Genomic DNA, 22,580 nt, shown 5'->3' with positions numbered 1-22,580 from the left:
CGTAAAATGAGACGCGACGAGGCCGGCAAGGAGGGACGAGGCGTAGCCTGCAAAGTGTCACTTAGTTTATTAGGTGTAACTGACCAACGCCAAACGACACAAACAGCAAAAATGGGAGTCCTCGCACGTCAATTCTGGTGGTAAGGCAGCAAATTGTTGAAAACACAAGCCATGTGATGGCGGCACATAACACTTAACACAACACAGAACGTTTGAAGAAAATGAAAGAGATAGCTTTAGTTTACAGCCATACTTTTGCAGGCTGTGTACGCCCCTCATATTATCAGGGTAAAATGAAGAGTTACACACAGGCACTGCACGCTGTAATACTGACTTCAAGGAGGTCAAAGGAACAGCCGGGACTCCATGTCAGACTTGCAGCTAAAACCTCATATAGTAAGATATAAGTTAAAAAAAAACAGCAGTTCCCAACACTGGGCCGCAGTCCGCGGCGTCCTGTATTACTCCGGTGGCTAATTGCAACAGTAAACGAAATCAGCTTTTTCATGTTTGACTACGTCAACCAATCCATGTATCAAAATTTGAGTCAATTTTTTTGTTGTGATGAGCTTCTTGTTTAGAAAACAAGAAACATTTATCCAGTGGACTACTTTTTCATCGTGGAGGAATTCTGTGGGCGGAGGCTGAATGTGGGCGGAGCTTTACTGCAGACTTAAGTTGCATCAGACTATAGTTTAAGTTGTCCTCAAATGCCTCCACTGACAACTTCTCCGAAAGGTGTGCCTCCACCACTTATCTGCATATGTTTGGACATACCCATGCTTCTCATTTTTTTTTTTTATGTTCACCTACAACATCCTGTTTCCAACATATCCTTCATCCCTCATTATGAAACCAAACCAATGATGCGTCAACTTGTGTGCTTTACACCTGCATATGCCACCATAACCATGCCCCTTATTATGATCTCAATTTATCATAGTCACTCCACAGATCTTTCTGAGCAATCACACCTGACATATGCTGAATACGTGATAATTACAATACATCGCAAAAAATACAATCGCACATTGCACCACCGTTGTTCCTTTGAGGAGCTTGGTTGGTTGGTTTTGGTTTATGGGGTTTAACGTCCCAAAGCGACTAAGGCTATGAGAGACGCCGTAGTGAATGGTTCCGGAAATTTCGACCACCTGGGGTTCTTTAACGTGCACTAACATCGCACAGTACACGGGCCTCTAGAATTTCTCCTCCAAAGAAATTATAGCCGCCGCGGCCGGGACCTTTGAGGAACTGGACAAAATTATGAGCAGGTACAGTGAATTACCAATTCATTTTAGAAAACAAAAGACATCTGTAGCCGAACAGGAAAAACTAAAAAATGTTGAAATTTTCAAGTCTTGTCATGCAACAAAGTCACTGCAAATACAAAGCATTGTATAAAAATATGCATCTACATGAACAAGCACCAAAATAAAGTTGACCATTCATGCCACTTAAGAAATTACACTTCCATAAACTCAATTTCTAAAATTTGCACACTGTCCTCACAAGGCACACATTTCAGTTTACCTCCAACTAAAACTATTTGAAAGTATGTCAAGCCATCTAAGGTTTGACTAAGCTGACAAAGGCTTCCAATTGGAACATTTGCTTGATTTATTCATGAAACACCCCCAAAATTTTGCACCTTTTGAAAACAAGCGAACACAGAGCTGTCAATTTCAACACATCACACAACAATGTGACTGGGAACAAATCATAGCATAAAAATGTGCACACACATGACAGAACAGCAATATGAAGATAATTCACACTAAGTGACAGGACCCATTTTTATACACACAAGTTCTAAACCATTTCACATTGGTAGCACCAGGCACACACTTCAGTTCGCTACCATAAATAACCTTTTAAAGAATGTGTAACCATTCAAGTTTTACTAACCTTACACAAGTCATGAACATCTTAACATACCCAACTTTTCACTTTTTTTTTAAACAACCAACGAAAGGAGCACTGCAGTTTGTCCATTTTGGAGACAGTATATCTGAATGCTATGCCCCAGTAAAATGTAATGGTCACCAGAGTGAGCAGATGTTGCTTCCCTTGGAGCCTTACAGTTGAAAGACAGAATTGAACAGTATGCCCTAAGACCATGCTTCCATGGTCCATGTGGCCCATGCTCCACTACATGGGGCCGCACGCATGAACAGTCCTTACATTAGGGCCATATCAGATTTCGAGAAGGCATTCACCGACCACTTCGTACATGCACTCAAGCTATATGAATATGCCTGTTCCTACCGCCGGATGGAGCAACCGGACGAGACCGTTTGTTTTTAGCACTGCTCTCCATACCATGGTTAAACACTGAGACTACGCACCACCTACTACTGAAGATATGCTTGTTTCAAGAATGCTTCATCATTGGTTTGATTGACTGCAAGCTTTCAGACCAGCTCTTTTACAGCCCTAAGTTAATGTTGTGTGAGGCGTTCCTACAGGGCGCTGCTCAGTCCCACAAAAACGAACGCTGGCTGAAATAAAGGCTCTTAACTTCTGGCATTGAGAGTGTCTCGGTTGCTGTGGCTCCGTCTGCTAGCCTGGATCACGGCTAGGCTTGGCTAGGTCACCTCCTCATGGTGTTATAATTGCTTGGAATCCAGGATCAAGTTCCTTCAAGGCACGCTAACTCAAGACCATCTTCGTTGTGAACTCTCATGCTTCTGAGACACAACCTCAGTTCGCCAGTTTGGTAGGCCCAGCGCCACCACCAGCGTTCAACTTGTATGAGCTGGCTTCCTGGTCATCATGGGTCGAACAATTTGAAGATTTTTCTGTCGCTATGGCAGAGTCTTTGGCAATGGATGAAGTCAAGGTTCGTACGCTGCTGTAGTGTGTGGGAGCTCAAGTGCGCCATGTTCTCAATTCACTTGCGCACTCGGAGGTGGAATGTGTGTCGTACGCATAAGTCAAGCAACACCTCACAGCCTAGTACATCCATCCAGTGAATGAAGTTCACGAAAGTTTTCGCTTTCATAAGCACATACGTAGCAACTTTCATAAGCACATAAAGAGCGAAGGAGGCTTCGGATGCAGGCTAGGCCGTGCTTCGCATTGAACTCTGTGATCAAGATGAAAGTATCAGCCGATGGCAGCTCCTTTAGTCTTGGTGCCATCCTGCTAAATGCAAGTCTAAATGCAAAAGTCTAAATGCAAAAATGCCTCTGTGCTGGGCAATGTCAGTGAACAATAAAGAGCCCCACGTGATGCTGCAGACTCAATGGAGCAGATACAGCTCAGAAACACATAAGGAACAGGTCTCACTGCCACCAAGTTACTCACCAAAACCTTACAATGATTGCACTGTCCATTGCTGTAAGTACTGCAGGCTGTAGTGCAGGTCCTATGGCCTGCAGTACTCGTCCCCAAGCTGGTGGCCCTTGGACCCGCAGTGATGGCACTGGCGGATGATATACCTGGCAGGCACACCTGAGAACGGTGCCAGGATGCCCACTCCACAGAATCTTGCGAGGCCCCTGGCGAAGACCTCTGCCAGCTCCTGGATACCTTCACCAGCCGACAGGTGACAGCCATCGGTGGCGAAAAGGTGCCTCTTGGGTGTCTTTATTGCATCCAGGAAGCGATGCTGAAAACAAAATGCGATATGCTGATAAATAAGGTAAATTGAGCAATAAATCCCGATAGCATACAGCTGCAACAAGTACTTCAGCTTTCTGGCAGATCTCACCAGTAAACAATGCATAAAGAAGGCAGAAAGAATGCATCCACACAAATGCAGTGCTCACTGAAAACCAAATTAAAATGCCTTAATTATATTCAAGGCAGGTAACCAAGCACACAAGGATAAGAATAGAGACCCGGATGTCCCCCTGTGCTAGGAGTGCTTTTTGGCAAGATACTGGCATATATTGATACCTGTATCTTCTCCTACTGCAGTCTTCTCAGCTACTATAATTTTCTTTTTTTTTTTTCAGAATGAGTCTGTGAACAAAGGTTCACAGGAGCTACAATGTGCAGCCGTGTCCTACGTGCACCGGTTTAGCTGAGAGAAGCATTCTACTGTGGTCGTTTATTTCCGCAACAGTCGGTACAAAAGCATTTACCCTAGTTGTCACTGTGGCCACTGCCGTGCCACGACACTTAGCTACAATCTGAGCTGCCAAGAGATGTCCAAGGTAGCTGACCAGACACTGGAGAATGTGCAGTACATAACAAACAGTGGCATGTTTGCGCATGAATGCCTGCATATCTACACGTTACAACTTGCCTACCTGGCCTTTTGGAAGACAGATCTGCCACTGTTAACGTACCAGAGACTCACAGGCAACTGGACGCTGCATGCTCAATCATATGCTATGCATATACACTCCCTAGGCTCTTGCGATAATGTCATGCCCCACTCCAGGTATCAGTTTCGATGTTTGCTTGTCTTGCAATAAACTCCGCATTGTGTTTTGTGCAAGCTGTAAACAAACTGCTTTTAAAAACAGCAATGTATGTGGGTGATATGTGTGATATGTGGGCACATATCGCCCACACACATAGCTGCTAAAAATGTTTAGTATTTTTTTGACAAATTTCTTCAGATAATCCAAACCATAACATACATTTCACAATTTTTCAGTGGTAAAAGCAGCCGTGCCAACGCACATTAAAATTGGTACCATAAAACTACTGGAACTCATCGCATCACTCAAATTCTCGGTTTGCCAAAAATTTCGCTCATTCATCGCCCAAAAGCAACTCGCAAGAGCAGCCAATCATAGAAGCATGTGCTGATTTGCAAAGGAAGTATTTTAGCAAGGTTTCAGCGAAGAAGCTGCCAATGCTCGCCTCATCTGAGCTATAGCTCGTTGAAATAGTCAAGTGAAAGCTTGGTAGGCATTGTCTAGTGTCTGACAGAAACCCGTCTGGTCGGGACGGTACATGAAGAAAACAGAAGGCACCGACCAAAAGAAAGGATGGCATGACGTTTTGGCTCCCCCACGGGAGTGTAGATTGGGGGCAAGTTTCCGTCATTCCGATTAAGCGTATGCGCTGTCGTGTGAATAATCAGCGATTCCAGATAAAGCCGTCACTTCTCGTCCCTTACTTTTGTGATCACACGTGCTTCTGCCCAGTTTATGTTGTGTGCGGCGGACACCGAGTGCTCGGCAAGCACATTTTGATCTGCACACCGGTCTCTGACATCACTCTGGTCATCACGTATTCTTCGCTCAAGTCACCCAACTCGCCGATGTACACAGATGAGCAGTCCGCACATGGGATCGAATACACAACACATGGGGAACTTTTCCTTCTTCAGCTTGTCTTTGGTTTACACAAGCTGACTCCTCAATTTTCGAGCTGGCACATGTGCGGTCTTTACATCATAGGACCGCAATATGCGCGCCAAAGGTTCGCTGATGCCAGGAACTTAGGGAATTAAGACCGAATGCTGAAGATGTGCGTGTACGGCGTGACTTGTCCACCTGTGGCTATCCTGTACACGTCATGGACTCTGTACAGCATCAAAAGGGACGTCCCAGGCTCCAAGCTGATCCCGCTACCCAGAAACGAGCCGTGATTCCCTATGTTCCTGACATCAGCGAACCTTTGGCGCAGATATTACGGTCCTACGATGTAAAGACCGCGCATGTGCCAGCTTGTCACATGTAATAAGAAATTGGAAATAGAAGTATGAACTAAAGAAGTTTGGAGAAGACGAGGATGACGATAAGCATTACTTTTATTAATCCAAGAATAACGAAGATGAAGAAGCATTTGGTGAGGTGGGAAGAGATGATTGGTGGAGAAGAGAAGACAATGACGACGATGACAAGGATGGCGTGTAGCAACGCCAAGGCTATAAAAGCGCCAAAAGGCTACTTGGAAGAAGCTTCTCCACAATCAGTGTCCCAAAAACTGGATCGATTACAAGTTCATTGCTGCTACGTTTAAGCGCACCGTATCTCGTGCAAAGGAGTTGTACGATACTGAACACTACGAATTCCTTTCGAAATCAGGTAATAGGCGTGCTTTATTCAATTACCTAAAATCCAGAAAAGTAATCTCGACCACCATGAGCGCTGTCTCCCTAGTTCAGTCTCCGACTGAACTTGCTCAATCTCTAGAAGAGATAGGCAGAGGCCTTGAGCGTCGGTTTACAGCTCTTCTTCCTTCTCCTCCGAGATTTCTTGCCACATTGGACGATTTCGAGGACGTCACCCTCACTGAGCTCTCGAACACTGTATCCTGCCTTCCACCCGTGGCCCCTGGCCCTGATGGTGTCACTTCTTCTACGATTAAAATTTTGTTCGAGGAATCTCCCACCGACTTACTGGCACTTATAAATTACTCTCTTAAGGGGCCATGGATTCCAACTGAATGGCGTCTAGCAAAGATCATCCCTTTGCTTAAAAAGCTGGGACATGGTTATGTGTTAGACAATATAAGGCCAATTTCTTTAACTTCGAATCTCGTAAAGTTAATTGAGAGGGTGTTGCATGGTAGAATAATGTCTGTTATTTCAGAGACTGGGTTGTTGAACCCTTGCCAGATAGGTTTCAGGCCAGGATGCTCTATATGGTGTGCCCATACTGATCTGGAGAGCCGCATACAGTTAGCTCGTCGCCGAAACCAATACGCAGCGCTTGTTACTTTAGATGTTTCTAAGGCTTATGACAGCGTTCAGCACAGGACGCTTTTGCAAAGACTACAGGCAGTAGGACTTCCGAGATACTTTGTGGCTTGGGTTGCTGAATTTCTTGCTGACAGGGAATTTTACTGCTTCCAGAACGGTATTTCATCAAGCAGGTTTCGACAAGCGAGAGGAGTGCCCCAAGGGGCGGTCCTCTCCCCTGTACTTTTCAACATCTTACTCAGCAGTATTCCGTGCAGTACCAAGGTGTCCATCTATGTGTATGCTGATGACATCGCCTTTTTTGCTTCAGAGAACGACATTTCCTCTTTGTACCAGTCCTTACAGTCCTACTTGAATGTCCTGGACCAATGGTTAGGGGTCATTAATCTGTCCCTTAATGTCAATAAATGTGCTTTATTGGTTTTTCCACTCTCTCGTCCAGTTAATATCTCTATTGTTTATCAGAACCATGTAATTCCTCAAGTGCAAAGTATCAAATACCTCGGAGTAATTTATGATCCTTCTCTTTCCTGGCGGGCCCATATAGAGCACATCACTGCGAAAGGAGTCCGAGCAGTCGGTATGCTGCGCAGGCTGAGCAATGTTCGTTCTGGCATGAGAGGACACTCGCTTCTTATGATTTATAGAATGTACGTCCGTCCTGTCTTAGTGTTCGGCTGTGCTTTATTCTCTGGTGCGCCAGCGTATAAACTTCGCCCCTTGATTCTCTTGGAGCGGGAGGCGTTGCGCCTCTGTTTGGGCCTTCCAAAATTTGTGACGAATTCCGTTTTGTACCTGGAAGCGCGTATTCCATCATTGCCTTCAAGATTTCGGCTCTTAAAGGTGAAAACGTTTCTAAAAATGTGTGATTCATCGCTTCATGCCGCCAATTTGATCTTCCTTCGTCAGCCTCGGCCATTTTTCAACGAAACCTGGTCTCGTTTCCGCACCCCTCAGATTTGTTGTGTGCAATCCCTCCTTGACACCTTAAACGTCCGCATTTCGGACATCCTTCTCCTATGCGCCAATTCTTCATCTATCCAGATTGTCTTCGATGACATCTTTCCTAAACATGCAAAGTTAATGCCTTTTCATTTACTGAGCGGTTTGTTACAGGATTACTTGCTGCGTTTTAAATCTCATGTGCTCATAGCAACAGACGCCTCACAGTGTGAAGAAAAGGCCGGTGTTGGCATTTTGTCCATCTCCCTTGACTGGCCATTCTCTCTCCGCCTTCCCGATTACACCCCCATTTATTTGGCCGAATTTCTAGCAGTAGTCTTGGCCTTTCGCAAATTAAACAGCTCTTTGTCTTCTGTCATAATTATGACAGATTCATTATCGTTGTGTTCCTCTCTCAACGCGCTTACAACATCTCAGGCTCTACACTTATTCAAATGCTTGATTCCTCCCCACGTGTGTTCGTTACGGTTGGTCTGGGTGCCTGGGCACACAGGAATCCATTTGAATGAGGTTGCCGATACCCTGGCGAAGGCATCTCTTCAAGGCCCAGTCGTATCTGTGCTTCCACCCAGCGCATATATTACTGCGGCCAGATTTCGCAGGTATCTGCTCTTGAATGAATTCGCAGCATCAGCTCTGACCTCCTCTCCCGAATTCCGGCATCTCCTTTACCCATGGAGCAGTAAAGGATGGCGATCACGCAAGCTTGAGGTTTCCTTCACGCGTCTATGTTGTCGCGTGGCTCACTTAAACTTCTACCTTTACAGATCTGGTCTGGCGGTCTCCCCATTGTGCCCGTTCTGCGGAGAACATGAAACGATAGATCATTTCTTGCTGACCTGCCGCCGTTTCTCCTCTTTACGGAGCCGCCTGCTAGAACATCCGTTACGACAGCTAGGTCTAACGCTGTCAGCTGGGGTTGTTCTGTCTCTTGGGGCTTCCTCCCTTGGGCACAGTAATTGGAATGTGATCTCCGCCATGCAAAACTTCCTTACAGACACTAAACGGCTGCCTCTGTTCTTTCTCATGATCAATATTTCTCTGCGCCGAAAGCTTTCTGAAACATGGAACTTTTAGCCCCGTTCTCAATTTCTGTCACCTATCTCAAAGTATTTGTTTAGCTTATTTCAATTACACATCTGAATTTCTTTCATATATTTCCTAAATTCAATTATCATTATAATTATTGTTTTTAATCCATCATTTTCTTGTTTAACATTCTGAGCACCTATCAGTCGCCGCCTGTGTCTTGGCCAATCCCCCGTAGTGGGTACGTGCCATTATTTAGAGGACAACAACAACATAAAAGCGCGAGGTGGGTCATGAACCCGATTGGAAGACAGCAACGCCGGCTACTGCTTCTCGAGTTCTACGGCGTCGCACGGTAGACTTCCTGCCGTTCCTGAGCCCATTCCGGCAGCTGACTTAATCACCTGCTATGGCCAGGGGAGCTCGAACGACACCACCAATAACGCTGCCAGTGACGCCAGCCCAAGCACTTCGAACGCCACCTCGACGCCGGCTACCGAAATGCCACTGACCGGACCTATAATGCATCTTCAGCACTGAACCGTGAGTATGAACACCGAACGCTAGTAGACTGGTTGTTCCCGGGCCATGTGTATTGATAGTCTTTGTGTTTTGTGCTAGTTTTGTTAGTTTCATGTGCTATTGTTTGTGTCGCATAGGTGTATTAAATGTGCGTGTGTGTGGGTACATCAGTCGCCTAGTCCATTCTTTCGGCCCGAGTGTCCTGGGGGGATCCGTGACACAGCTCGAAAACTGAGGAGTCGTCTTGTGCAAATCAAAGACAAGCTGAAGAAGGAAAAGTTCCCAGGTGTTGTGTATTCGATCCCATGTGCTTACTGCGCGTATGTGTACATCGGCGAGTCGGGTGACTTTGAGCGAAGGATGCATGAACACCAGGGTGACGTCAGAAACCGACGCGCAAGATCAAAATGGGCTTGCTGATCACAAAATAAAGGGACAAGAAATCACGGCTCTATGTGGAATCGCTGATTATTTACACGACAGCGCATACGCTTAATCGGAATGATGCAAACTTGTCCCCAATCTACGCCAGGTGCCTGGGTTCACTCATGCGCCGTGTATAAATAACCGACCCAGCTATGTTATGCCTCATTGTGAACAAGGCTCCCGTGGGGGAGCCGAAACGTCATGCCATTCTTTCTTTCGGTCGGCGCCTTCTATTATCGTCTTGGTAGGCATAATGGAGCAAGGAAGGTCATTTTGGTTGGTTTGGTTTATTGGGGTTTAACGTCCCAAAGCAGCTCAGGCTATGAGGGACGCCGCAGTGTAGGGCTCCGGAAATTTCGACCACCTGAGGTTCTTTAACGTGCACTGACATCGCACAGTAGATCTAGAATTTCGCCTCCATCGAAATTCGGCCGCCGTGGCGGGGATCGAACCAGCGTCTTTCGGGTCAGCAGCCGAGCGCCGCAACCACTGAGCCACCGCGGCGGGGCGAAAATGAAAGTAGCTATATTATGCTGGCGCCAGACCGAAGACACGTTGGCATACTATTTGTCCTGTCAACTGCGCTGAGCCAATATTTCACTTTTTTGTTCCTCGGCACACCGCTCCAGCGCTCGGCAGGCTTGCTGACTGCACTTGCCTTCCTCTAGCTGAAAGGCGCACAACAGTTAAGGCAAGCATGAATCGGTACTCACGTCTGGGTTCAAGGTGCCTACACACCGCATCCGCTCAAGTGCAGCCGTCAGCTTGCGGTGAAGCACGCGACGGCTTGCCTCGATCGGGAGTCCGTCGTGGCAAAACACCGCGGCAAGACCTTCGCCACGAACACGACGCGCAGCAGGTGCAGGACAAGGGCCTGTGACGTGAAATATATGAGAATTCCGTACAGAAATGAACCGAAATTGAAAGCGTTGAGCAACCACGCACCTACCTTGATGTTATCGCAAATCGCTTGCGGAGTGGCATTAGGGCCCGTGAGGTCATTTTCGTACACCACGGCAAAATCACTATGCTTAAAATTAAGTCGCCGCACAGCGCTTCGCACGGCGTCGTAGCCGCCGAGGCTAAATGTGCACGTCTCAGCCGACGGCCTAAAACGCAGGCGAGTCCTGCACAATCGCTTCAGTTCGCTGTTGCCGACCAGAACGCCTGGTTGAGCCATTGCTAAATGCACAAATACCGAGGCGAATACCTGCGAACGACCACTTTTTGTGCCTAGGGACTGTTCAAGCGCTACGTTCCCTAGGTTTAATAAACTGGCGAACAAAAAGCTCTACTTTTGACGCGCTAGGGACATTACGGGGGTTGGTGTCCCTAGGTTCATTTTCTCATTTCAGTCGGACCCTGCGCAAAAGGGCCCTCGGCCATGGAGGAAGAAAAAAAGAAGGAGAGGCCGTCACGTGACATTTTGTGAAGCCGGAAACAAGCTCGGCGCCATCTTACTCCGGCGGGCTTCTGTTTACATTTCGCCGCCGCGCCGATTGCGCGCGCGTTTCAAAGCCAACGAAGGAGCGTGCTACCGCATGGGCGCAGGCCCCCGCGCGAGTGGCGCTTGGCTGCTTGCCGGTTTAGGGTGCCCTATGCTGGTGTTCGTCAGCGGAAAAGTTAATAAAGCGGAAATACCCGTGTCAGACAGGCGGCTACTTCCAGTTACTGCTTCGTACTGCGTCGCATTCGTGCCGTCTCCAACTGCTCGGCCCTGGTCACAAACGCCATAAGGCCCTCCTCCCCCCCTGGCAACGCCTGTCCCCGGGAATCTGAAGGCTGCATTCGACGAAACTAGTATGCTTGCTTGTTTAGCTCAGCGCTAGAAATTTGCCCCGGTGAAGAAATTTGCCCCGTATACGCTCCACTGTATACGCTCCACTTTTGAAATACTAGCTTGTATACGCTCCACTTGGTGAAATACTAGCTTGTAATGTCCCTGCATAGTAGCACACTTTACTTGTGATCGACAATACAGGCAATGAAAGTCGATCTGTTGTACGTAATGAATGCATCAAATTATTTTTCTTCAACATAACCGCAGGCCCTTTTGCTGGGCTAGTTGGTGTGACATTATGTTCAGGAAAGTAAAAACAGCATAAATTTTACACAAACCACACAGAAAGATGGACAGGACGGGCGCTGTACATCTTTCTGTGTGGTTTGTGTAAAATTTAGCGCTGTTTTTATTTTCCTGAACACAATAACCACCACAAGCATCAATGAAATTCAGCGCACATGCGGATCCTCATTTCACCGCGTACTTTTTACGAAAAATAACACTATCACAGGACATGGGCACAATAAACACATGTGAGAAAAGGCCTCCAAATTCAGTTAGAGCTTCGCCTTTTTCGCACTTCTTGCCCATGACATCAGCTAGAAAAGCAATTGCAAACCTGCTACAGGAAACCGGTCTAAACATATATAGCGCGTGACCAAAAGCACAGAATTGGCCACGATATTGATACATGCATTCGAAGAGACAGAAGTAGTGCATGCACTAGAAGAGAAAGAAGTTGGCTCTCGCTCGCGCGCTCGGACCACTGAGGGACCGCCGCAGTTTTTCGTACTCCGGTGTTCGATTTCGCGTTGCACGCTACAATATGAACGAATACATTTGAGCCCGGCACGTCCCAGAGGCAAATAGCTCGCTAGACGCTTCAACGCTTCAAACGGGCATGTAACAAAGTTTCTGTATACTAAGAGCAAAGCGAGCAAAGCGAGCGCAGCTGCTTCCTTTACAATATCGCTATCCGCCCATGTCATGGCCCCCGCCGCTCAAACAAGCGCAATCGTCGAAAAACGAAAATGACAGTTATACCGACGTCAGTGACAATCGCTGGAGCGTTGCAAGAACACGCATAGGTAGCAAAACGATCGAGGTTTCACTGCCGATGTAAACGGGAGCGCGAATGGCACACACACACTGCACGTACAGGACGCGAAACGTCCGCACAATGCGCCGACGACCGCTCTAGCGCACGCCGTATTGAATCACTGGTGAAGAACAGCGCGAATGCAGCGGCGGTCTCCCGACGGCTCCGAGCAGTGACGCAGTAGACGAAATGCCCGTGCGATCGTGGTCGCCGAGCACGTTGAAATCAATGCACGCAACAAGGAGAGTTTTGCAGCGAATTCCACCTGAGATATGAGTGAACGGCGCCAACGTCAGCCTGTGAGCACGATCAAAAACAAACTCGAGCAGTTGAGGAAAGCACGCCTACGCCGCACCTCAAATGCTACGCCGCGGCCGTCTGCTAAAGCCCGGTTTGTAAACAGCAACTACAACGCCGTTGCTAAGCTGCCGGAGTAAGATGGCCTCCCAATCGAGAAAAAACCACGTGATTTCCTCCACACTTTTCTCCCAGGGTGCTGTGTGGAAAGGGCCTCTCCTCTTTTTTTCCTTCCTCCATGCCCTCGGCAGTGGCGTCAGAGGATGATGGCTTGCAGAGGCTGAGCGCACTCTCTCCTAGCTTTTTTTCCTCCATGGGCGCCGCCCGCTGTAGAATATACTTGCCAGTATATCATACCACTGCTCCCGCGTAGGCGAAGGTTCGCGGGAAAGCCAAAGGCAGTTTGGAGGCAGCTGTCCTGATAACAAAGCGGCCTATGCTCAAGACGGGAGGGACTGGCCCGCTCCGGCTCATATGTTGGGTTATGTCCAAGCTTGACCAAGCTTCTACCCTGTCTACTAATTGGAATATTTGACGTCAGCGGGATCATATGATCACAGCTCCGTGAATAGTGTTACGAACGGCGCTGGGAAAACAGTCGCGCAACTTTGCTCCGTGCGGAAACGCTACTCCCCGCTGCGAGTGTAACCTGGCCTAAGCCTGGGCCTTCGCTCACCATGACAGCGATTCGAAGGCGCGAAATCGCTCGCTGCGCGTGCTCTCCGCTTGCTTATCACCCAAGGAAGGAGAGCGAGGTCACAGGCTTACTCTAGCCAGTTTAGAGTCGCAGCCAGGGAGCAGCAGCCAGCGCTTTACATCAGCCGCTACGACGGGCTGTCTAGTGCTCCGCTGCATATGGCATATAGCATGCAGAGAGAGAGGCAATAACTCATAGCATCCACCTGAGCGTAGCGACGCCGCTATACGAAGGAAACCAATATTTAAATTAAATTCAATTGGTTTTCTGGGGAAAAAATGGCGCAGTGTCCCTGAACTTTTTTAGGGTTTAACATCCCAAAGCGACTCAGGCTATGAATGACGCTGTAGTGGAGGGCTCCGGAGTAATTTCGACCACACGGGGATCTTTAACGTGCACTTACATCGCACAACACACGGGCGCCTTTTGCGTTTCGCCTCCATCGAAACGGTGCCAGCGTGGTCGGGTTCGAACCCGGCTAATCCAGCTCAATAGCCGACGCTCTAACCACTGAGCCACCGCGGCGGGTTTGGCTTTCTCAGAAATTTCGCAGATACAGAAAAACTTATCTTTCTACGAGACCAGCTTTCTTTTGTAGCGGCAAGACAGCCCTCAGGTGAATGTTAACGGGTATAATCGCTCCCTAGATTCATATTGAGCGATGTACTATCAGCGTCAATTGAAACGCGAACAAGCCAATTGAAACGCGAACAGCACAACTCGCAGATATTATACTAGGGAGGCAAAATACATGAGCAGTTCATTTTCCCATCGAAGCCGAAAAGACCGCTCTTCTGAAATGTTAATAGCCCACGCCTGTATTTCATCTCCAGCCTCTAATATGCTTGATTTTTTGTGCTCGCGTTCCAGTTGTTTTGTTCGCGTTTCATTTGACGCTGATAGTACGCATATCTCCACACATAGCTCACCCGAGGCACGATTAAGCAAGTAGTGCCTGAAGCGCAGCATACAGCAAAAGTCTCCGTGGCCAGCCTTTGACCGATAAAGAACGTGTCGGCCTTGTAGACCTAGGAGAGAGGAGCGCATGGGCATGACGATAGGCAAGAGGAAGGTTGACACTATTACGACGAAGTAAACGGTTAGCAGGCGCTTGTTCCACGGTGGGTAAGTCAAGGACTCGGCGACGGTGACGAATAGCGCCGGCACTAAATGATCGCGGGTGTGCACAACAGTAGCTATCCTAGCTTAACTGCGCCATCTCTCGAGGAGCCCAAGGGTGGCGCCTATGCTCCCAGGCGCTCCGGCCACCGCCGTGCAGATTAAAGGACCAGGGGAGGCCAGATGTGCGACGGCCAGGAGCCGTGACATTTTCCTAGCCCCTAAACTTTGCCATACTGGGTCTCGCTAAGGGAAGGAATGTGTACCCACCCAACTCTTCTTCATATCTTATATATAACAATTGCCTCTGCGTAACATCATTGTCACCTTTGAGTAACGTCATTGAAACAGGCGTGGGCAGGGCATGTGAAGGTAAGATAACCGATGGTTCTTCGGGTAACAGAGTGGATTGCAGGAGACGGCAAGCGTAGGGGGGTCGGCAGAAAGTTACGTGGGCGAAAGAGATTTAGAGAGAGAGAGAGAATAAATTTTTATTGCAAAAAAAGGAGACGGGAGCGGATTGTGGGTAGGTCCTCAGCCCAGGACTCCAGTAGCTGCTCCGCCGACTCTTTGGTGATGGCGACTAGCGCCTCCTGGTCTTCCAGGATGCTTGCAGGTCAGCGTCACCTCCCATTGCTCCAGCACCTCGTTTGGCGGCTTTATGTGGTTGGGTTTAGCCCTGCATGTCCATGTAGCGTGTGTGAACTAGGTATAAACCACTACACTAGGAACATGTTTCTGCGTATGGTGTACGGTGAATGTGGTGTGGGTGGTGGAGATTGGAGAAAGGGAGTGTTTGGATGCGTCTGAGGAGGTGGTAGGAGTCCTCCAGAGAAAGTTGCTTATGTGGTAGAGACGCCCATTTAGGCGCATGGTATATATGCGGATGGAAAATTAGGTTGGGAGAGTGTCGAGGGTAGAGTCGGTGTTTCCTGCTCAGTGGAAATATTCTCGAGCTAGGGCGTCGACACGTACTTAGGCTGATGAGGATATTGCGTAACTGCATCTCAACAGAGAGGGCACGAACTTAGCTACAAGTACAAAAACAAACAAGAAATTAGGCTTTCAAACATCAATGGGGCCGGCTGAGCAGTTACATTTGGCTTTTGTTCGTGATGAGAAAACCGAGTAAATTCTAAACGTCCTTAATTTCAGAAAAAAAAAACATAACGACGCCCTTGTTTTGTCGTCAGCAGCTACAGTATTTTCAATACTGCCGCTCGCTGCCTTCGTTTTCTTTTACAGTGAAGACTGTTTGGTTTATCTACATAGCCCTGCACATTACCGTGCAATCTATAACGTAAGCCGCAAGACTTTAATCAGATCCGTAATTTAATTAGCTCAATTAACCGAATGTACTTTGCGCCAATTTATTTAAATTAACCAACAGTTAGTTGGTTAACGTTTAAACATTTCATCAGGTGTAATGAAAAATATCCACTGAAGGCCGCGTTCTCCGTTAAAGGGTTAGTGAAACGTGCAAAAGGGCTCATCCACTTGAAACGCTCAAATTGGCTTTTGTCTTCAGCTTTAGTGACTACATAGGATTAAAGGTGATACGCACCTTGCAAGCGTGCCTTTATGTACCCTAATTGTGTGCGTTCCGAACTACGATTGAAACTGTTCACTAGTTCGATTAGGACCAGGAATTGTTTTTGCGTGCTTTACAGACTGGAAGCTGTATTTTTCAGTCTGCTGGGGGAAGGGCTAGCCTAGTGCTCACTACAACCCATAAGTGGGCATTAGCCTTATTCGAGGCCTTTGTTTCATACATGCAAAATAAGAAAGTGAGGTGTACATGCAAGCGAGACGAACGTTCACTAATTGAAATCATCTTTATGCGCTTCACCATAACGAGCTAAAAAACGACGTTGCAGACTGATGTCCGCTCTGAGTCCCATCACAGCCTCACGAGGAGTCAGCTCCCACAACGTCGGCCACAGTTAGGAATCTCCGGATGTGAATCCAGCAGTCGTAGCTCAATTCGTCGAGCTGCACCGAGCTGGCTCGTTCGCCGATGCACTCCACACGGCGCTTGACCACGCCCACCAGCTTCATGTATTCGTCGAGGCCAACCAAGCATCGAAGTCCCAAGGCGCGCCTGATCATCACCGCCGCTTCCCTGGCTTCGACGCCGGCGCTTTCTTGAATGATGCTGAGGACCCTTTCATGTCCCGACACCAGCTCAACAGCGCGTGCGTTGTATGGATCGTGGTCACCCATAACGAAGCGGGCTGCTCTGGCGACGAGGCTGGCGTTGCGCCTCGTGACATTCCGGATGACCACGAGGTCAGCGTCACGGTCTTTGCAGCTTGGCAGTTCAACGCTTAGCAGGCTGCGATTTCTACCGATGCCTAACACCAGCGCCTGCAAGAAAGCATTGTTGCCATTACGGCTGGGCACGGCGAACGACAGCTCGGAGATATTTTGGCTGTTGACAACGGCGTTCGCGAGGAACCTACAGTTGTCTTCGCTCAGAGGCAGCTTCCTGAGTGTTATTCTGGTGAGGCTGAGATTGGATGCCAGCGCGTTCACCAGAAGCTTTTCGATGTCAGAGTCATGCTGCTGGTCCTCGCGGTCATTTCTATCGACGACGTGCACTTCCAAGTTCTTCAATGTGCGTGCTTCCGTTATGTAGGCCACCATGGCAGCTTGGATATTATCTAGGAAGCAGTACTGCACGCACACGCGGAGTGACGTCACGTGACTGCAGGAGCCGAGGATTTCGAAGGTTCGACACAGAATTTCCCAACTATAAAGGTGAAAAGAGCTGACAGTGAGGGACGTCACCTCGGGGAATTCGGGAAGCATGGGAAGGCTGCTGATGCTCACTGGGTGATCTTCAATGTGAACGGCCTTCGCCAAGCGGGAATCACGAATAATTTGGCATATCTCCTTGAGGCCAGCGCATGCTGGAAGATGGCTTATGTAGACGTTTTTAACTGTCTTGTTGAGCGCCAAAGCGCAGAAAAAGGCGCAGCACTCCTCTTGTGAGAATCCCAGCAGGTCAACGGTGAGCGCCGAGAGTGCGGTGTTTTCTGGCAGCGCTAACAGCCAGGGCTCGATCCTCGTAGCTGCGTCGCCGGCGAAATGTTCGACGCCGTAGAGGACAGTGGATACGACGCAACTTCTCGTCCACGTAACACTAAGTGTACGTAGAGTGCGGTTCCGGGCGATTATTTCAGCGAAGAGGGCTTTCTCTTCGACATCGTCGATATCTATGTTGATGACTAACTCTTCTAGTGTCGTCGTCGGTACGATGGCCTTGACGAGAGACTCCAGCGCGCGCCTGCTGGCCTCGGGTGTTCGCACTGTCAGCTTCTTGAGCGCCGAGGGTTCCTTCTCCAGGTAGCTGACGAAGCCATGCAGGAGGTCCATACAGCCATAAGTGAACACGCAGGCGCCTACGGTCAAGTCACTGATGGTGTCATTCTGCAGGAGCGTGTCTAAGAACTGCCCTGCGCAGCCGGTGCTCATGTCCACATCGGCAACGTCCAGCACAGTAAGGCTGGTGCTGCCCTGCACATGAGGGACTAGAAGCAGTGGGGATCTGACGGAGAAGGAGAAGTAATTTTCCGGGGCGTCTGCATCATTTTGGTCCGAGGGGTTGGCGAGCTTCTCCAGGGCCTCAAGGACGTTCGCTTCGCAGTACGGTACGTCCGAGATGATCAGCTTCCTGACGCTGCGCTTGTCTTGGAGAAGGCTGAGGAGGAAAGGGTCCCTCGCTACCAAGATAGTTAGCTCTACAGCCACGATGCAGTGATGGTGGGCGAGGACGTTGCCCAGCAGGATCATGGCGAGGCTTTCACAGTCAGTCTGTGGGTCTTCCAAGGGATACGTGAACACTGTTCCTGGGGCAATAGCGATGCCCAGTTCACCCGGGCCTTTTTCCTCTTTTATCTCAAGGCCTACGTACCAGAGAACCTGGTTATACTCGGCGATACGCCGAACCAGGTGACACACTGGTGCCGCTTTACTTCTAGTGCAGGGCATGGTTAATGGCGGGCGTTTTTCTGGCACGGATGGCTTTGCAGTCGTCATGGCACGGTTAGAGGTGTGGACTTGTGCTTCGCTTGAATATCGGGATTCGAGCGTAGGGCAGGCTTCCACTTCAAGACTGGACAAGAAAGAGTAAGTAGATAAAGTGTTATGAACTCGGTAGTGGTGAAATGTAAAAGATGGTACGTCAAGTTTAGAAAGTTAAAAGCAAGAATGGCAGACGCAGCTTGCGGTGACCGAGGTTTTGCTAGAGAGAGGAAATGAGCTTGTTTGCTGAGATAGCGTTACTGCGGCTGTCGCAGAACATGGCTTATCAGATGTCCATGAGACAAGACTTCTGTACTCCAGTGGAGTTACACTGGCCTTGGGACGGCCTTGTCGAACACTGCGTTATGCATTACGGTGCAAGTTGGCTGCCTAATTTTAAACTGAGGACGGTGTTGAACCGCACTAACGCGACCTGCACGTCAATGACTGAAATATCTGTACTCCACCTTGATACTCCTTGCAGTGGACTGTAAGCCACGAACGCGAGGTGAGAGCTTCTAGTATATGGCAAGATAACGGTTTGGGTGTTAAGGTTCGGTGAACGCTGTTCACCAACATTTTCTTCAACGCACTTTTATAGCTCTTTCTCTCTTCCTTCTTTCAATGGGAAAAGAAAAGGAGCAGTAACTTTCTCGCTCTTATTGCTGCTTGCTGGACACTCAAAGACACCGTGAGTGAACAGATGCGGCGGCCGCGTTTCGATGGAGGCGATACGCAAAAGGTACTACTGCACCTCTTCCTTCCTTTTTTCTCTCGCTCCCTCCTTTATCCCTTCCGTTACGACGCGGGCGAGGTGTCCACCGAGGTATGTGATACAGATACTGCGCCATTGCCTTTCCTTTAAAACCAGTTTACTCATGTGCTGTGCGATTTCAGTGCACGTCTGATTCCCAGGTGGACTAAAGTATTCCGAAGCCCAAAACTACGGCACCTTTTTTTTCTATCACTCCCTTCTTTATCCCTTCCCATACGGCGCGGTTCATGTGACAGCGAGCAGTGAGGGAGATACTGCGCCATTTGCTTTCCTATAAAACCAATTTCATTTCACCCACGCGTTGTGCGATGTCAGTGCACATTAAAGATCCTCAGGTGGTCGAAATTATACCGGAGTCCTGCTTAGCCGCATTCTTTACGCCACTCCTTACCTAAACCTCTCCTGTTCGGATAAAGACAAGATCAATGCTCATATCCGCATGGCTACCAAAGCAGCGCTAAACCTACCAAAGAGCACTAGCACGGACAGACTCTTAAAATTAGGAATGCACAACACTATACCAGAACTTATAGATGCACATCGCTACACACAGTACCTTCGTCTGGCTGGCACGGAAACTCGACGATATATACTGGATTCTCTGGGAATTCGCATACCGGCACACACGACAGACTTCATCTCTCTCCCTCGCGCCATACACTCCGCGCTTATCCTGAAACCCCTTCCTAAGAATGTCCACCCTGAATACCATCAATCCCGCCGAGTCGCGCGAGCCAAAGCTCTCCATAAAGAATATGGCACTTTAGAGGATGTGCGCTGGGTGGACGCCGCGTGTGGTACAGATCGTTCAGTAGCTGTGGCTTACCATCCAGCAGCCCCCCCCCCCCCCCATTTACCCATTTCATAGACCCACCTTGTACCCCGGAAGAAGCAGAGGAAGCAGCTATAGCAATAGCCATTGCCCAAACCAATGCGTCTTATATACTAAGCGATTCCAAAACAGCCATTCTTAACTTCGCCCGCGGACGCGTCCATCCCCCAGCGTGGCAGATATTGAGAATGTGCACCCTAAATCCCGATAGGCGTATTGAGCTCGTGTGGGTGCCGGCTCACTCTGGCAATCCCGGAAATGAGGCCGCCGATAACATAGCCCGAGGACTTATTTGCCGGGCAAATGGCGACCCTAGCCGGGATTTATCGAGGGAGCAGGCACACACGTTCTCAGAACTAACTCAACAAGCACGCCTTGCCCGTCGACTCTACCCCCCTCCCCACCCCCGCCTATCCCACTCCCAACAAATCCTCTGGAGGCGACTCCAGACCCGAACTCTTCCTACCCCTCAGCTTCTATCCCACTTCCGCCATGTTTCCCCAGAGTGCACTCTCTGCGGAGAACCGCACGCCACCCTAGACCACATCCTCTTCGGCTGCCCTGCCGATCCTCCCCCGCAGGGACAGCCCGCCATCGGTACATGGGAGGAATGGGAGGCCCTCCTTGCGTCGCAGGACCCGGACGCGCAGCTTCGCTGTGTGAACCGGGGTGCCAGTGCCATGGCCCTACGTGGCCTGGACACATGCGCGTAATGTGAGGGCTGTGCGGTGGCCCTGAGATCTTGTACGGTCCAAACTCACTTGCTCAATAAAGTTTTCCATCCATCCATCCATCTACTACGGCACCTCTCTCTCTTTTCTCGTTCAGTCCCACCTTCCTCCTTCCGCTCACGGCGAGGATGAGGTGTCCATTCAGAAGTGAGGCAGAAATGATAACGAATCACACAAGAGATGAAAGATGGAGTGAATGAAGATAGGAAATTGAATGAAACCCTTAAAGAGGGATAGCTCAGTGGCCTAGTTATTGGGAGAGGAAGTTGGGAGGAAGGTCGCATGCGGCGGTCGACGCCGGCAGCGCGCACGATCGATCGAAGGCCGAGGATAGGAGGGTGTCTTTGGAGCCAGCAGAGTTCCGGGGCATAATCCAATCCCGTAAACAGCGAATATCAGGGGTGATGTGCAGGGCGCGGATTCGTTTCAGTCCTACACGTTCGCGTGAAAGGTGATAAGTGGTCAGGCTCGCGGCTGTACCGCATGTAGACACGATACTGGCGGTAGATTCGAGGCATCATGACGTGCGTCTGGCAGTCGCCTTCTCTTTGCGGCGTGTTCTTTCTTTGATTGATTGCTCTGAAGGAACCAGCGCACAAAACACAACGGACAAGAAAAAGGTGGTACACGACGGACAGGAGCGCTGAACTTCTGTCTCACATATCTCGGTGGACACCTGAACCGCGCCGCAAGGGAAGGGAGAAAGGTGGGAGCAAAAGGAGAGAGATAGAGGCGCCGTGGTGGAGGGCTCCGGAATAATTTCGTCCACCTGGGGATCTTTAACGTGCGCTGACATCGCATAGCACACGGGCGCCCTTTGCGTTTCGCCTCCATCGAAACGCGGCCGCCGCGGTCGGGTTCGAACCCGGGTACTCCGGCTAAGTAGCCAAGCGCTCTAACCACTGAGCCACCGCGGCGGTGGTTTCTCCACTTATCAAGCATGTCGGTAGTGTAGGACACTCCGGCGCGCGCCCTGTAGAAGAAAGAGGACTTGCGGGCATTGGGGAGGCCTATTAGGAATTGGCGGACGGTTAAGTAGGGTATACATACGCGAAGTCGGCATCGGTCCACCTCGCGAACTGCAGCCTTCGGTTCGATGGGTTCGGGATCCAATGACGCTAAAGAAAAAAAAACACCCTTGTGGAGGGCTCCACATTAATTTATACCCCCTGAGGATCTTTAACTAGCAGACGGGAGAGTCACGTTTGGCCTTCATCGAAGCGCGGCCGCTGCCGCTGGGAATGAACAGACTGAACCCGCGTTCTTGCAGCTATTCAACCCAGCGCTTTATCCACTGAGCCACCGCGCCAGCCATCTCTGTCGACGGAGCAGTACAGACGAAGATGGTGAAATGAAAGACGGGAAAACTCACCAGTTTCAGCATCGCAGAGATGAACAAGTCCTTCGGGTCGCCCAGCAGTAGCTGCAGCTGCACGCTCTTCCAAGTAGCTCGCGGAGCACCCGCACGAGTTAAGGCGTCGTCTTTTTTCACAACGATCTCACACATTTGCTCTCCCCCACGTGGGTATGTGCCATTTTCATGTGGAGAAGAAGAAGAAGAAAAAGAAAGATTGCTTCCTGTCGTCCAATCTGTCAGCCTATACCCTTTTAATACTCCTTTACCTCTAAAACTCTTAATCATTCAAACAGTTCACCGCCTGTGTCTTGGCC

General features: G+C 49.3%; 1 protein-coding gene and 1 pseudogene across 2 annotated transcripts; both read right to left on the bottom strand.

Annotated features, from left to right (window-relative positions):
• Window positions 1-48: 48 nt before the first annotated feature.
• Window positions 49-10,745, bottom strand: LOC149331547 (uncharacterized; annotated as a pseudogene). The gene is made up of 3 exons (XR_016285079.1): window positions 10,500-10,745; window positions 10,264-10,424; window positions 49-3,613 (listed from the first exon to the last, which is right to left on the bottom strand). The product of XR_016285079.1 is annotated as an uncharacterized LOC149331547 (transcript).
• A 5,708-nt stretch (window positions 10,746-16,453) lies between these two features.
• On the bottom strand, window positions 16,454-18,586 carry LOC149331546 (uncharacterized). Its single transcript, XM_089557362.1, has one exon. It carries the CDS (start codon window positions 18,584-18,586, stop codon window positions 16,454-16,456), a length of 2,133 nt encoding a protein of 710 aa, XP_089413488.1.
• Window positions 18,587-22,580: the final 3,994 nt, after the last annotated feature.

This window comes from Amblyomma mixtum, chromosome 8 (genome assembly GCF_055824585.1).
Source record: "Amblyomma mixtum isolate Tamu chromosome 8, ASM5582458v1, whole genome shotgun sequence".
NCBI classification, from domain to species: Eukaryota; Metazoa; Arthropoda; class Arachnida; order Ixodida; family Ixodidae; genus Amblyomma; species Amblyomma mixtum.
The sequence above is the reverse complement of the archived record's forward strand: the minus strand, read 5'-3'. Positions and strand labels throughout refer to the sequence as shown.

Coding starts and splice junctions, on each gene's coding strand:
- LOC149331546 (XM_089557362.1), bottom strand. CDS start 18,586: ATGACGACTGCAAAGCCATCCGTGCCAGAAAAACGCCCGCCATTAACC.